Raw genomic sequence first — 15709 nt, forward strand, 5'->3', positions numbered from 1 at the left:
TTACATAATTGAACTCTTCTCTGATCATAAAGATAGGGAAAGACACCACCTAGTGGCCATAATCGGCAACACACAAAATCAAAGCCTAACTATGAGACAAATCCTAACTTCTACTGATGTCAAATATTCACTTAGTCTCCCATTGACATCAATGCATGATTAAGTGAATATTCAACTTCAGTGGAAGTCAAGATTCCTCCCTATGAATTAAGTGCTATTGAGTCAAGCAGTTCCACAAATAAAGTGCATTTGCGGACAGCAAATGATTAAGCAAAAAGTATTCATATTCTGTCAAGTTCAACAACTTCATTCTAGCACATTCTCTCCACATTCTAAAACTTTATTAAACTGAAAACGGTTAAGAAATAACACCATACAAAATACAACTGGTAAAACGTATGGCTATTACACACAACCATTCATTTTGTTGATAGAGCACACAATCACAGATCAATACAATGTTAAAGGCCTTTTCAGTAGTACAAAAATATTAGAAACCTTTACAATTATCATCTAGAAAAACTTTTTTTAATGGGAAAACTGTTCTATTTTTAAACTGCAGTGGTTAGACAGAATGCCGCTCCTCCGTTCTGCTCACCTCTTTCACTCTCATTTTCTTTCTTTCCATTCCCTTCTCCCCTCTCCATCTCCTTTTCACTTTCCCCCTCTCTGTTGCCCCCTCCTGTCTTTTTCTCAGAGTCAGATTTTGAAAGTGAAGGAGGAGCCATTTTCTCCAGCACCTCCTCCACTCCCTCATCAATGTACAACAGAGGCTCCTTCTCCTCCCATTTCTCTGCCTCCTTGCTCCCAGGCACTCCAACTGCCCCATCAGGCCCACCCCTCTCTCCCTCGGTCTCGTTGGCTATGAATGTGCTCAGCACAACATCTGTTCCAGCCCCCTCTCTCTTGTTGTCCTCTGGGCTCCCTCCCTCCTCCACGCCCTCACCCTCCTCCCTGTCCCCGCCCCCTAGCTTCACTGGCCCCGCCCAGGCATCTTCCTCTGCTCCTTTCTTCCACTTGGAACTCTTCCCGTTCCGGACGCCGGACCCAAAGTACTCGGTGCGGCACTGCCTCTTTCGTCTGACGCCCAGATATATGCAATAGACCATGCCCGGGAATATAACACAGACCAGGAGAATGGCGATGATGATCCAGAACCAGCTGAGCGGACTTTGCTTGACCCTGCCCACCGTAGAGTCATGATCTGTGGAGGTGGAGGTCGTAGCGGGGGTTGTGAAATGGCTGGGAGCGCTGTTGACCGATGGGGAGGCGGGTGCTTGGGTAAGTCCCTCTGTGTGGCTGGCAGTACTCTCTGAGGCAGTGTGGATAGGTTCAGGTGTAGTAAAGGAGTCCTTCGTCAGATGAGGGGTGGTGTGGAGGGGCCCGACTGGGATAACAGAAGTCAGGTGGTCCTGGGATGTGGTTGGGAGATAAGAGGTGGTAGTCAGGACGTCTTGGGAGAGGGTGGATTTAGGGCCAGGTGGAGTTGTCGTATCTACAGGCCCTTTAGTGATCACAGGGGATGGTGTCATCGTCTCAGCCTCTGACGTAGTAGTTGGTGCATCAGAGGTGGGCTCCTGAACGGTTGTGATCTCAGGGTCTGTTAGTACTATAGTGATGTTATCTATGATAAGTACTGGAACAGAAGTTACCAAGGTGATTTCAGTGACAGGCTGTGCTGTAGTGACGACCACAGGAGCAGTCGTTGTCTTGGTGGTGGCCTCAGGTGAAGAGGCTGCCATCGTGCCGTCCTCAGTAGTAGGTGCTGCCATGCCATATTCAGGTACGGTGATGGGGACATTATCTTGGGCAGGGAGACTGGGCAGAGAGAGGGAGAGGAGCATAGCCCCGAGCATCAGTCGTACCCACTCCATACTGGGAAAGAACTGAGAGGGGTCACGGAGGTCAACAGTCACTAAAGGGTTTTGCTGACCTCTCTCAGATTATGTTTTGTCTACCTCTCTCTGAGGCGCGTCAGTGACAGCCTTGTGGCTTGAAAGGTATTGCAGGTTTCTTTTACAAGTCTAGAGGAGAAAAATTCACATTCTAGAAAAGAAAAGCAGTATCTGTCATCAGCTACCGAGGTTCTTGGTTTGACTAGGGTTGTGTCAGGCTTTGCTATCACTGCTCTCGAATTGTCCCTTTCTTTCAGGCCTTGCTCTTGTTAAATAATCTAAGGTTTGACTTGAGTGTTAAGCATTTGAAGTGCATTTACGTAGTCAAACTTCTGTTCTCTTGCTGTCTCTCCTGGTTGTTGGGCTTGTGGTTAACTAGGGTGTACTTGTGTGCAAATAGGCCGGAAAGACACAACCCTTCTCTTCCTCTCTCGCTCTTCCGTTTTCTCCTCCCTCTGCACTTCACTTTATTTTTCTGTATGTCAGCTGTCTATTTCAGGTGCAGCGTGAGAGATTGCAGCAACGGTGAACCAAAAAAGTCACGACACCTACCGAGAAAAGGATAGATTTGAAGGGTAAAGGAAGAAATGGAAGAAGGAATGGAGAAGTTATTTTATGTGTACATTCCCACATGTACTGTATAAATACATTTACCTCCCCACCGCATCCACTGTCTGGACCGCTGTAGATTTAAAATGCTTGCTTAGTACACGCCTACAAAATTAAGGAAGTTACCAACACCACTTCTTGTTGTTTATTCTTGTCCGTGATGTCACCATCCATTTTAATTTGGTTTATAAATTAGTGACTAAAAGCAAGTAGGCCTGTCTTAAAAATGAGTAAAAAAATAAATAAAAAAACGATGATAAAATGAATAAATCTGCTAAATGACTTAAATGTAAATGTAAATGTAAAATGAAGACTTAGAGACCAATTTATATATTTTTTAAAAACAAACATATTTAAAGAAATTGAAAAATGTATTTAAAAGGAATTCTGAAGAGATACATTAGGAGGACTCTCTTCCTACAACAGCACGTCAGTAAATGTAACACAAGCCTATGAAAGTTCCTCGGATTGCGTTTTTGAAACATCTCTTTCCCTCCTTTTTCTTGCCTCCTCACACACAAGTCACAAAGTCATATTCTGTCGATTATTATCCAGATCCGTGCCTGTTTAGATCAGACGTATATCAATGTGTGCCACGAGACGTTCACTCTTACTTACCTACACGTGGCTTGGAGAGAACGGTTGGCTTTGAAATAATCAATCCACCATAAAGGCATTAGGCTTTAACTCGTGTACTGTGTGGATGACGTCCCCTGCACTAGTACTTGTATGAAGCACCTTTCTCTCACTCTCTTCCTCCGTCCCTCCCTCCTTTCTCTCACCCCTCCCTTATTCTCTCTAGTTGGTTCTCTCGATCTCTTCCCGTCAAGAGTATCAAATTCTCTGTAAAACAGTTTTGTTAACTACTAAAGAGAGATAGGTGGATAGGTGGGGATAGATGCCAAGTAACTTAAGAGCAGCTTCATTTGGTTTACCGTGTCATGTGCTTATTTTCTTGAGGAAAAAGGAGAAGTTGGTCCTACGAAGAATCTGTGTGTGTGTGTGTGTGTGTGTGTTGAAATGCTTGAGCCAGGGTGTGTTTGCACGCCTACACACAGGCCTACTTGGATGTGTGTGTGCTTGACGGTGTGCATGGGTTTGTGTTTGTGTGTGCGTGTGTGCGTGTGTGTGTGTGTGTTTGTGTGTGCGTGGGTGTGGGTGCGTGTGTGTGTATGGGGAGTTGGCAGTCAAAGGGCGTAAGTTGTCAAAACGTGAGAATTCAAAGTAGAGAGAGTATGATGAAAATGCCATTTTATTATGTCAGTCCATGTTATTTTCACATCTTGGGACATTATATGTCAAACTTCAGCTGGTCGGGTATTACATTCTAGAGGGGTAGATATTCTACTGTATATTTACAGCTATACATTATTGATCAAATGGCCCGATCCATTATCAATTTCGAGGTAGGCCTATAGTCGATTCCAGTCGCCATGTTCACATGCACACCAATATTCCGTTATTATTTGGGATACTCAAGTATTCCTGTTTACAACAACCCGAATAAACTTGTATCCCAGTTATGAGAATCCCAGGTAAGATGCCTGGGATATGCTGATCGTAGACAGGATAATGTGGCATGTAAACATCTTATTCCGTTCAATGTTGTTTTACATGATTTGTACGGGCTCAGTTCCGCATAGTATCATGGGTACATTTAGGAATATTCTGTTTATGCAGGGATAATCTTAAGCGGTGTATTGACGGGCTGTCGTGCTTCAATTTCTTAGGAAACTATAATATATATTTATTTCTCAAATTATTAGCCCAAGAAATGTTTTGTGTTTTTACATACAGCTGGGATGAACTTTTGGATATCAGAGTGGTGATAACTCCCCAGCAATATCAGTATTATGACCAGGAATAAGACTTTCCCGAATCGGATCCTCCTCTGATCCAAGAGGCTGTTCCAAAAGAGATACTCGGAGCTGACTTTTAGTTCGACTCAGGAGGCGCACCCACCGATTCTGAGTATATTACTCGCTAATATTCAGTCTCTGGATTATAAAGTTGACGAGCTCAGGGCAAGGATTTCCTTCCAGAGACACATCAGGGATTGTAACATACTCATGGCTCTCTCGGGAATATACTCTCTGAGTCCGTTCAGTTAGTTGGGTTCTCAGTTCATTGCGCAGACAAGAATAAATAGGGGAAGAAGAAGGGCAGGGTTGTATGTTCCATGATTAACTACTCATGGTGTGATTGTGATAACATACAGGAACTCAAGCCCTTTTTTTTACCCAACTTAGAATACCTCTCTTTGGTTATAGTCACAGCCCTGTATATTCCCCCTCAAGCCGACACCATGACGGCCCTCAAATAACTTCACTGGACTTTATGCAAACTGGAAACCACATATGCTAAGGCCACATTTATTGTAGCTGGGGATTTTAGCAAAGCAAATTTGAGGAAAACGTTACCGAAGTTCTATCAAAACATTGCCTGTAGTACTCGACCTTCAACACTCAACTCCAACTTCTGGGATGCCTACAAGGCCCTCCCCTGTTCTCCCTTTGGCAAATCTGATCATGAATCCATTTTGCTCCCCCCTTCCTATAGGCAGAAACTCAAAGAGGAAGTACCCGTGCTAAGGACTATTCAACGCTGGTCTGACCAATCAGAATCTGGGATATGTTCCAGGTAGCCCCCGAGAACAACATAGACAAATAAATACACTGATACAGGGACTGGGATTATCAGGAAGTATATAGGAGATGTTGTACACACTGTAACTATTAAAACCTACCATAACCATAAACCGCATTACCCCAAAACTGAAAGTGCGAATATGGCTGAATACAAACAGTGTAGTTATTCCTTCACCGGGTGCCGAAGACGTGGATGTCGATTAAGGCAGATTCAGAGGGGTTGTGTTAAATGTGGAATACACATATTCCATTTGAAGGCATTCAGTTCCTTCCGTAAGGCAATCATACAGGCAAAACATCAGTATAGAGACAAAGTGGAGTCAACGGCTTCACGATTCAACGTCTACAGGGTCTACAGACAATCACGAACTATTAACACAGTTATCGCCCGCTACCAAGGACTGTGGACTCTCCTTCTCCGTGGCCGATGTGAGTAAGACATTTAAGCATGTTAACCCTCACAAGGCTGCCGGCCCAGATTGCATCCCTAACCTCAGAGCATACGCAGACCAGCTGGCTGGAGGGTTTAAGGACATAGTCAATCTCTCCCTATTCCAGTCGGTTGTCCCCACATACTTCAAGATGTCCACTATTGTTTGTCTACCCAAGAAAGCAAAGGCAAATGAACTACATGACTATCCCCCCCCCACTTCTGTTATCATGAAGTGATTTGAGAGACTAGTCAAGGATCACATCACCTCTACCTTACCCGACACCCTAGACCCACTTCAATTTGCTTACCGCCCCAATAGATCCACAGACTGTACAATCACCATCGCACTGCACACTGCCCTATCCCATCTGGACAAGAGGAATACCTATGTAAGAATGATGTTCATTGACATAGCTCAGCATTCAACACCATAGTACCCTCCAAGCTCATCATTAAGCTCGAGGCCCTGGGTCTGAACTTCGCCCTGTGCAAATGGGTCCTGGACTTCCTGACGGGCTGACCCCAGGTGGTGAAAGTAGGAAACTACACCTCCACTTCGCTGATCCTCAACACTGAGTTTCCACAAGGATGCGTGCTCAGCCCCCTCCTGTACTCCCTGTTCACCCATGATTGCGTGGCCACGCACTCCTCCAACTCAATCATCAAGTTTGCAGATCACCTAACAGTAGTAGGTCTGATTACCAACAATTGCGAGACAACCTACAGGGAGGAAGTGAAGGCCCTGGGAGTGTGGTGCCAGGAAAATATCCTCTCACGTAACGTCAGCAGAACCAATGAGCTGATCGCAGACTTCAGGAAACAGCAGAGGGAGCACAGGAGCATCCCCCCACGCCCCCGCACTGGCCACTTTAATAATGTTTACATATTTTGCATTACTCATCTCATATGTAAATACTATATTCTATCATATTCTACTGTATCTTAGTCTATGCCGCTCTGACATTGCTTGTCAAAATATTTGTATATTCTTAATTCCATTCCTTTAACTTTAGATTGTGGATATTACTTGTTAGATATTACTGCACTATTGGAACTAGAAACACAAGCATTTCGCTACACCTGCAATAACATCTGCTAAACATGTGAATGTGACATACACCTTTCAAATCAAATTGTATTCAAACAGCTTATCTATAATAAGACCTTAACTAAGCTATTATCTGGAATACAGTACGCATGAAAACGTGTCAGTCAGATAAATTAAGATAAATTGTTTATGCCCAGTGCAGTTCACCAATCTGTTTTATTTGACTAGCTCCTGATAACAGTGCATGTACAGTATTAGGAGTCAACAGTATTTGTCTCGGTGTGTTTGTAGAAATGGCACCTTTCTCCTCGTTGCTGTTTGACACATGACGATGATGTGTCACTAACAAGGTCTGAATTGTCTTAAAATGGGAACTCTCTTATCAAGTGTTATTTCCAGTTAGACATGTTGTTCTAATCTCTCTCTCTATTCCTATATCTCTCTGATCAGACCCAGGCTTAATCTGTCTTTCAGTAGACTTATGTAGGTCTTATACTTGTGTTACAGCCAATAAACGTACAGATTATCAATTCATATTGGAAATGTTTCAACTCTGTCAGGATTATAGTTTTCAAATCTGCCATGGAATTGGTGAACTAAACATGAACATTTCTCTCCAAAGTCATTTGGAGCACTGTAGTACAAAAAAATGGAATCATACGCAGGTCTCCAACAATGTTTGCTCTGTAGTTTCCTCTGGTATCGCGCTGCCATTTGCATACCAGAAATCGGTGATGTCCTCCAGTGTCACTTTGGCTTGAGTCCACAGGTTGTCACACTCTACCCCTTTCTGCCTCCCCTGCTCCCTCCTCCCCCTCTCCCTCCCTCTCTCCCTCCCTCTCTCCCTCCGTTTATGGCCGGGTCCCATGGTGGAGCCGTTGGCGTACCAGAATTCCACCCTCTCCTCCACCGATGATATCTGGTCAACCCACAGGTTCTCCAGATCCACTCCCGACACCTTCTCTCCTCCTCTCCTCACTCTCCTCTCCCTCTCTCTCTGGACTGACAAACGCACCGATAGGAAGACGGTGAGACCAAGGAAGACCGAAGCAGTCAATCCCAGAGCCCACAGAACAATGAAACAGACCAGTCTAGTAGAGCCAGGAGGCAACGGTGGGGACCTTTCGTCTGCCTCTTCGCACTCAGGACGACGATGCACATTGTTTTCAGTTGTGTTGTTCAGCCTGTTGTCATAGCCTGAGATTGTCCGGTTGTGTCCGAGGGTATGAGTATGAGTTTTCTTATTCAAATGTACTGTTGTGTTACGATTATTAGAGGTTGGGGTATTACTGTATGAAAGTGTGTCGGTGTCGTTGTCTGTGTTATTATCTGTAAATGTGTTTGCATTGATATGTGGAGCTGTGCTATTGTCAGCATGGGGGATTGAAACTGTGGCTGTGGCGTGGTCCTTAAACTGGCTTGGGTCGTCAGGTTGTGTTTTGTAGCCGGTAGCCCTGTAAGTCACGGTCATGTGCTCATACAAACCAGGACGTGTGACTGTGTACGTAGGTGAAACCGTCGTTGTTGTTGCGACGCTGTTGGCCTTACTTTGTTCACCTCTGTTCAAACCTGACGCTCTGCTAGTTGGGGTGATGGTGAAGAAGTCTCTCTGTGTTGTGTGGTAATCTCCTGAAGCAGTCTCTAGTCCTTGTGTAGCAGTGTGCTGGTCTGCTGCTTGTGATCTGTCTAAGTGTGGCTTCGCTAGCCTGGAGTCATTACTGGTGTCAGCAGCCCAAGTCTCGATGGAATTTGGTGTGTTCAGTTCTCTGGCTATTTCAATGTCGCTGCTGTCATGATACTCAGTCCCTTCCTCCCTGGGGAGAGTGGTGGTGCTGGGGTGGTCAGTTGTGGGTGAGGCTGTGTGTCTGCTGAAGGGAAGAGTCTCATGGTAATTGTGGCTCTCTGTTTCCTTCCTCATGTCTAGTGCAGTTGTGTGCCTGTTGCTCTTCTGTACGGCTGTGGTGGCGTAAGTGGCAGTTCCTGTTCTGAGAATGCCTCTTCCTTGAGTCGTTCTGCCTGAGTTGTTGACAGCTGCGAAGCGAGTGCTTTTCTTCAATGGTGTTTTAGACGTGCCACTAGTCCTACCAGGGTGGTTTTCAGTTGTGGAGAGTGGAGGCATCAGGAGGTCTGATGTTGGAGTGCTGCTGATACTAAGGTCTAGAACTGTTGTTGTGGTTTCTGTGGCGCTCGGTGAAGCCGCAATGGTGGAATGGAGGACAAGAGTGGCGAAGAGGTGAGGAAGGCACAGGGCAAGGGAAATCAGAGCCCCTCTCATCATGTCTCTGTGCGAGAAAGAGGGGGACAGAGAAATATATAAATAGTGGGAAAGAGAGAGTACTAGAGAGAGGTAGAGAGAAAGAAAATGAGAAATAAAGAGAGAGAGAGAGTGAGAGAGTGAAAACGAGAAAGAGGCATCCAGCTAATCAGATTACTTTGTTTTGCTTGTAGTACTGTAGCACTCTCCCATTGCTTCCCATTGCCATTCAGTCTCATACCCAGTAAGTTGTCAGTTCTCGATGAAAAAGTCTAGCGATTTCATACAATTAGAGAACAATAACTCTGCTCAACATGGATAATAAAATATCTATGCAAATAAACAGAAAAGTACACATACCTAATTGTCCAGCTTTCTCATCTCACTGCCTCTTCCCTATTCTCTGTGATTTCCTCTTCTGCGGCGCCACTCATCATCGCACCCTGCTCTAACCACAAGCCTCTCACTCGAAGTTGACACGAGGAAATGGTCTGTTTTGATTACCGTGGCAACAGAGCTATAAGGTGCAAGTTGTGGTATGATGATGTGGTATGACATGGCCCATCCTCCATTGCTCAGTCCCCTTAGATGGCAGTTTGGAATAAAAACATGAGTTTACACCCCGCTTCCTGTTGACTCAATTCATCTCACATGTTACAGATTCAAAGTGACAAGTGAACGTTTGGCGAGAAAAGTGACAGACAGCATTCAAGTCTGTAATTATCATTTTTTTTGCCATTGAGGTCAACAGTGATGTCTAACACTTTACTCATAATGCAAAGTGATTTAAACATACTGATTATTCATCATGCCTGCTTGACAAAAAAAGTATCCAGTGCAAATTAGAGGATTTTTTTTTAACACAATCATGGTCATCTGCAAAAAGATTTTCCGTAGATGATGAATTTATGAACATGCGTGTACAGGATGTGTAAATGACATTTGTGGTAAACCGTGTGGGGTGTTGGGTTTAGTGTTCAGAGATTGACACAGACGGGGAGGCTTTAGTCCGCAAGAACAACTTTACTAAACACAGAAAATAAACATGACAAAGAAAATCACTTAGGTTTGGCTGTCTTCCTTCTCTACTGTGGCTTGGTGTCGGTCTCTCTCCGGTCTCTCTCGCGGTGTGCCACCGTGCTCCTTTTATTTGGCCTCCACGGCTGGTTGGCCCTTTCCTCTAAATTACCTCCACTTAGAGCTGTCCGTGTCGGGCTGCACAGCTCCCATATTCCCAGCAGAGGGAGCCAAAGTCGTCTTCACGTACCTCTCCTCTATTACCATCCCCCGGGGTAGACCTCCTGGGATACTCCCCCCAATTATGTCATCCAGATAAGCAGCGGCGTACTCACTGTGCGGCCGCAGGACGCGGTCCATGAGTCACTGAAAGGTCGCTGGTGCCCCGTGGAGCCCGAAAGGCAGAACCCGGTAGTGGTATAGTCCCCCCTCTCCCTGGGGTGGAGAAGGCAGTCTTCTCCCAGGAGGCCGCTGCCAGTGGCACCTGCCAGTACCCCTTCATCAGGTCCAAGGTGCTGACATCTCTCGCCATCCCCAAGCGGTCGATCAGTTCGTCCACCTGGGGCATGGGGTAGGCATCGAACTTACTGACCTCGTTCAGGCCCCGGAAGTCATTACAGAAGCAGACGGTTCTGTCCGGATTTGGAACCAGCACTATGTTGATAGACCACCCACTGTGTGACTCCTCCAGTACCCCCATTTCTAACATTATCGCCACTTCCCGCTGGACCACCACCCTCCGGGCTTATGGTATCCGGTATGGCCGTTTACGCACTTTTTCTCCTGGACGGGTGTGGATATGATGTTCCATGAGATCCGTGTGCCCCGGCACCTCGGAGAACCCCGGAGCTGTGATCTAGCACTCCGGGCAACTACGGCAGTAGTCCTACACGGCGCGCTTGACTCCGGGCCAGTGGAACCAGTTCTCAATCTGCTCCCTGGTTTTCTCCATCCCCAGGTGTGCCCCAAGCAGGTGGGTGTGGCCAAGCCGCAACACAGTCCTAACATACTGGCTGGGTATGAGTAACAAGTCTTTTGTCTCCACATTATGCTTTACTACCTGATACAATAAATGATGCTTGATGGCGAAGTGGGGGTAGCGCCAATCACTTACCCCAGGTAACAGTACGCCATCCACTGCAATCACCTGGCCCCTAGCGTTCTGGAGATTGGGGTCTTCTAACTGGGCCGTCCCGAACTAACCCGTGAGGATTCCAGTGTCAGGAGGTTCGTCCCGGGCCTCCACCTCCATAAAGGGGAGCCTGAGGTCTTCCTCGCACGGTGGCTTGCTTGCCCGGAGCGGGTCTCGTGTCCCTCCTCCGGGTCCGACTCGGGTCCAGTGGACACCTCTCGTGGTGGGGGTTGGGTTGCACAGGCCACCGTCCTTTTTCCTTTTCTTCCTACCTCCTGTGCTCGCCTCCCCAGGTCCCTCCTCCACAGGGCCTGGAAGAGAGGGCAGTCTCAACCGAGGAGAATGGACACGGGTAGGTTAGGAACACCTCCCATGCACATCTGGCACTCCCTCTGTCATAGCCTGAGATTGTCCGGTTGTGTCCGAGGGAATGAGTATGACTTTTCTTATTCAAATGTACTGTTGTGTTACGATTATTAGAGGTTGGGGTATTACTGTATGTTATCCTCACTGGCACCGTTGGGTACCTCTTTGTGTCCCTGTGTACACAGGACACTGTCACCTCCTCGTCCCCTGGTTCCTCCTTCCCCTCTCGTGGGAGCCACTGCCGGTGGGCCAGGGTCACCATGCTGCCAGAGTCCAGCAGAGCGCTAGTGTCGATGCCATCGATTCGTACAGGAACCATCGGAGGGGCCGTCTCGGTGTGCGCCCAACAGGAGGTGACGTAACTCGCCTTCCTGGTTACCCCAGAGCTGGTGGATGAAGATGGCATGGCCTCCTCCCAGCCAGGACATCTCCACGCGAGGTGCCCTGGCTCACCGCACTCATAGCAGCAAATAGCACAAATTCTGACAAACTCCAAGCATTGATTACGCAAGAATGGGCTACCATCAGTCAGGATGTGGCCCAGAAGTTAATTGACAGCATGCCAGGGCGGATTGCAGAGGTCTTAAAAAAGAAGGGTCAACACTGCAAATATTGACACTTTGCATCAACTTCATGTAATTGTCAATAAAAACCTGTGACACTTATGAAATGCTTGTAATTATACTTCAGTATTCCATAGTAACATCTGATAAAAATATCTAAAGACACTGAAGCAGTAAACTTTGTGAAAATTAATATTTATGTCATTCTCAAAACTTTTGGCCACGATGTGTACTACCCTATTTATTGCCTACCTCCCTACTCTTCTACATTTGCACACACTACATATATTTTCTATTTTCTTCTATTTGTCTTTTCTTTTGTGTTATTGACTGTATGCTTGTTTATGTGTTACTCTGTGTTGTTGTTTTTGTCGCACTGCTTTGCTATATCTTGGCCAGGTCACAGTTGTAAATGAGAACTTGTTCACCACTGGCCTACCTGGTTAAATAAAATAAAAAATGTTAGACTAAGGTTTAGACTAAGGTTTAGACTAAGGTTTGGACTATGGTTTAGTCTAAGGTTTAGTCTAAGGTTTAGACTAAGGTTGTAACGTAACAAAAAGTGAAGGGGTCCGAATACTTTCCTGAATGCGCTGTATGTTTTAATTATTTGGGGTATAGGGGAGGGTCAGTTGTTTTTTTCAAGTGTTCAGGGAGGGTTTAGTTAAAATATATTTTGCTTGAAGGGAGTGCCAACCGTTTTCATTTCAGAGATTTGATTTTTTTCCAGTTAACCCTTATTATAAATACCGTACACTTCCCTAAGGACATGCAAAATCCTAGAGGATAACCTGGTTCAGTCTGCTCTGCACCAGATACTGAGATTCATTCACCTTTCATTAGGACAATAACCTAAAACACAAGGCTGGAGTTGCTTACCAAGAAGACAGTGAATGTTCCTGAGTGGCCTAGTTACAGTTTTGACTAAAATTTGAAAATCTATGGCAAGACCTGGAAATGATCAACAACCAATTTGAAAGAGCGTGAAGAATTTTGAAAAGAATAATGGGTAAATCAAGGTGTGAAAAGCTCTTAGAGACTTACCCAGAAAGACTCACAGCTGTAATCGCTGCCAAAGGTGATTCTAACATGTATTGACTGACTCAGTTGGTTAAATACTTATCTAATCAATATATATTAGTGTTTTATTTTTTACAAAAAAATTATCTTTGACAGTACAGAGTATTTTGTGTAGATCATTAACAAAAAAAGACAATTAAATGTATATTTCCCACTGTAACACAACAAAATGTGGAAAAAGTCAAGGGGTGTGAATACTTTCTGAAGGTATTGAAAACATGTGAACAACTGACCTCATGTGTCTCATTTGTTTTGAAGTGAACATTTCAGCTCAACATGTGAAAATAGCTATTTCACATATGGCTTTTTGTAAAGTGAATTCATTCAATTGTATGGGAGTTCTTGAGGTAAGCGGTGTGCTGTTCACCGAAAATGTGTAAAAACGTGTTTTACTAATCTTTAGTCAGTATGATTACATTTCACCTGATCACTTAGTACTGACTTTTCAGTACAAACGAACCTGGAATTTGAAGTCACGTTTTGCATTACGCTGATCTTCATGCTGCGCCACAAAGTCTGTAGCCTTCTCAGAAGACCCTGCCATGGAACTTCTTAAGTTTGTGCTTTTCTAATAACCAATGTCTGTGTTCATGCAAGTGACTTATTGAACGAATCCTCATCATCAGTATCTGCAATTTGGCGGTTACGCCAAGAACCTTGCTTTGAGAAAGGGATATCACAGGGTCTCAGCTTAGAGAGAAGAAGCCTCTCGAGGCATTTGTTTGTCACATGAAGGAAGCAAACATTTATTATGAATGATGAATAAGCTAAATCATGCAAATATAACTTGTCTGTGTAGAAGAGAACTAACGGGACTTCCCCGGGTAGAGCTTCTGATCAACATGTGTACTTGGTGCAATTGAATTGGTTGGCACCACCCCAGTGTGCTGATTTTAAAAAAAAATGAATTGACTGTGTCCCTGTGTAAGAAATTATTCATTTAAGATTGACATAGTGGAGCCCTTTTTCCCTGTGTAGAATTTCCACGATATCCCCTACACATTCATTACCTATAATACATCTACTATTTTAGTTATAAACTAATCCGTATTTTCTCAGCAATTTGAGGGTTTTCTGTTTAAATGTTACTCCTGAATCACTATGATAAATATAAATAAAAAAGTATATACAGTGCCTTGCGAAAGTATTCGCCCCCCTTGAACTTTGCGACCTTTTGCCACATTTCAGGCTTCAAACATAAAGATAAAACTGTCTTTTTTTGTGAAGAATCAACAACAAGTGGGACACAATCATGAAGTGGAACGACATTTATTGGATATTTCAAACTTTTTTAACAAATCAAAAACTGAAAAATTGGGGGTGCAAAATTATTCAGCCCCCTTAAGTTAATACTTTGTAACGCCACCTTTTGCTGCGATTACAGCTGTAAGTCGCTTGGGGTATGTCTCTATAAGTTTTGCACATCGAGAGACTGACATTTTTTCCCATTCCTCCGTGCAAAACAGCTCGAGCTCAGTGAGGTTGGATGGAGAGCATTTGTGAACAGCAGTTTTCAGTTCTTTCCACAGATTCTCGATTGGATTCAGGTCTGTACTTTGACTTGGCCATTCTAACACCTGGATATGTTTATTTTTGAACCATTCCATTGTAGATTTTGCTTTATGTTTTGGATCATTGTCTTGTTGGAAGAGAAATCTCCGTCCCAATCTCAGGTCTTTTGAAGACTCCATCAGGTTTTCTTCCAGAATGGTCCTGTATTTGGCTCCATCCATCTTCCCATCAATTTTAACCATATTCCCTGTCCCTGCTGAAGAAAAGCAGGCCCAAACCATGATGCTGCCACCACCATGTTTGACAGTGGGGATGGTGTGTTCAGGGTGATGAGCTGTGTTGCTTTTACGCCAAACATAACATTTTGCATTGTTGCCAAAAAGTTCAATTTTGGTTTCATCTGACCAGAGCACCTTCTTCCACATGTTTGGTGTGTCTCCCAGGTGGCTTGTGGCAAACTTTAAACTACACTTTTTATGGGTATCTTTAAGAAATGGCTTTCTTCTTGCCACTCTTCCATGAAGGCCAGATTTGTGCAATATACGACTGATTGTTGTCCTATGGACAGAGTCTCCCACCTCAGCTGTAGATCTCTGCAGTTCATCCAGAGTTATCATGGACCTCTTGGCTGCATCTCTGATCAGTCTTCTCCTTGTATGAGCTGAAAGTTTAGAGAGATGGCCAGGTCTTGGTAGATTTGCAGTGGTCTGATACTCCTTCCATTTCAATATTATCGCTTGCACAGTGCTCCTTGGGATGTTTAAAGCTTGGGAAATCTTTTTGTATCCAAATCCGGCTTTAAACTTCTTCACAACAGTATCTCGGACCTGCCTGGTGTGTTCCTTGTTCTTCATGATGCTCTCTGTGCTTTTAACGGACCTCTGAGACTATCACAGTGCAGGTGCATTTATACAGAGACTTGATTACACACAGGTGGATTGTATTTATCATCATTAGTCATTTACGTCAACATTGAATCATTCAGAGATCCTCATTGAACTTCTGGAGAGAGTTTGCTGCACTGAAAGTAAAGGGGCTGAATAATTTTGCACGCCCAATTTTTCAGTTTTTGAATTGTTCAAAAAGTTTGAAATATCCAATAAATGTCGTTCCACTTCATGATTGTGTCCCACTTGTTGTCGATTCTTCACA

General features: G+C 44.6%; 2 protein-coding genes across 3 annotated transcripts; both read right to left on the reverse strand.

Moving 5' to 3' along the window:
• Nucleotides 1-319: 319 nt before the first annotated feature.
• Nucleotides 320-3402, reverse strand: si:ch73-248e21.7 (uncharacterized). The gene is made up of 2 exons (XM_035770657.2): nucleotides 3123-3402; nucleotides 320-2443 (listed from the first exon to the last, which is right to left on the reverse strand). The coding sequence occupies exon 2, from the start codon at nucleotides 1872-1874 to the stop codon at nucleotides 552-554; it is 1323 nt and encodes a 440-aa protein (XP_035626550.1). The 5' UTR covers nucleotides 1875-2443; nucleotides 3123-3402; the 3' UTR covers nucleotides 320-551.
• Nucleotides 3403-6830: 3428 nt separating this feature from the next.
• si:ch73-248e21.5 (uncharacterized) lies at nucleotides 6831-9474 on the reverse strand. Of its 2 annotated transcripts, none has more exons than XM_052518433.1 (2): nucleotides 9248-9474; nucleotides 6831-8915 (listed from the first exon to the last, which is right to left on the reverse strand). In XM_052518433.1, the coding sequence occupies exon 2, from the start codon at nucleotides 8909-8911 to the stop codon at nucleotides 7289-7291; it is 1623 nt and encodes a 540-aa protein (XP_052374393.1). In that variant the 5' UTR covers nucleotides 8912-8915; nucleotides 9248-9474; the 3' UTR covers nucleotides 6831-7288. The 2 variants fall into 2 exon arrangements, with proteins under 2 accessions (XP_052374393.1, XP_052374394.1); XM_052518434.1 differs by having other exon boundaries at nucleotides 6831-8970.
• Nucleotides 9475-15709: the final 6235 nt, after the last annotated feature.

The sequence above is a fragment of the Oncorhynchus keta genome, chromosome 5, assembly GCF_023373465.1.
Source record: "Oncorhynchus keta strain PuntledgeMale-10-30-2019 chromosome 5, Oket_V2, whole genome shotgun sequence".
Classification (NCBI taxonomy): domain Eukaryota; kingdom Metazoa; phylum Chordata; class Actinopteri; order Salmoniformes; family Salmonidae; genus Oncorhynchus; species Oncorhynchus keta.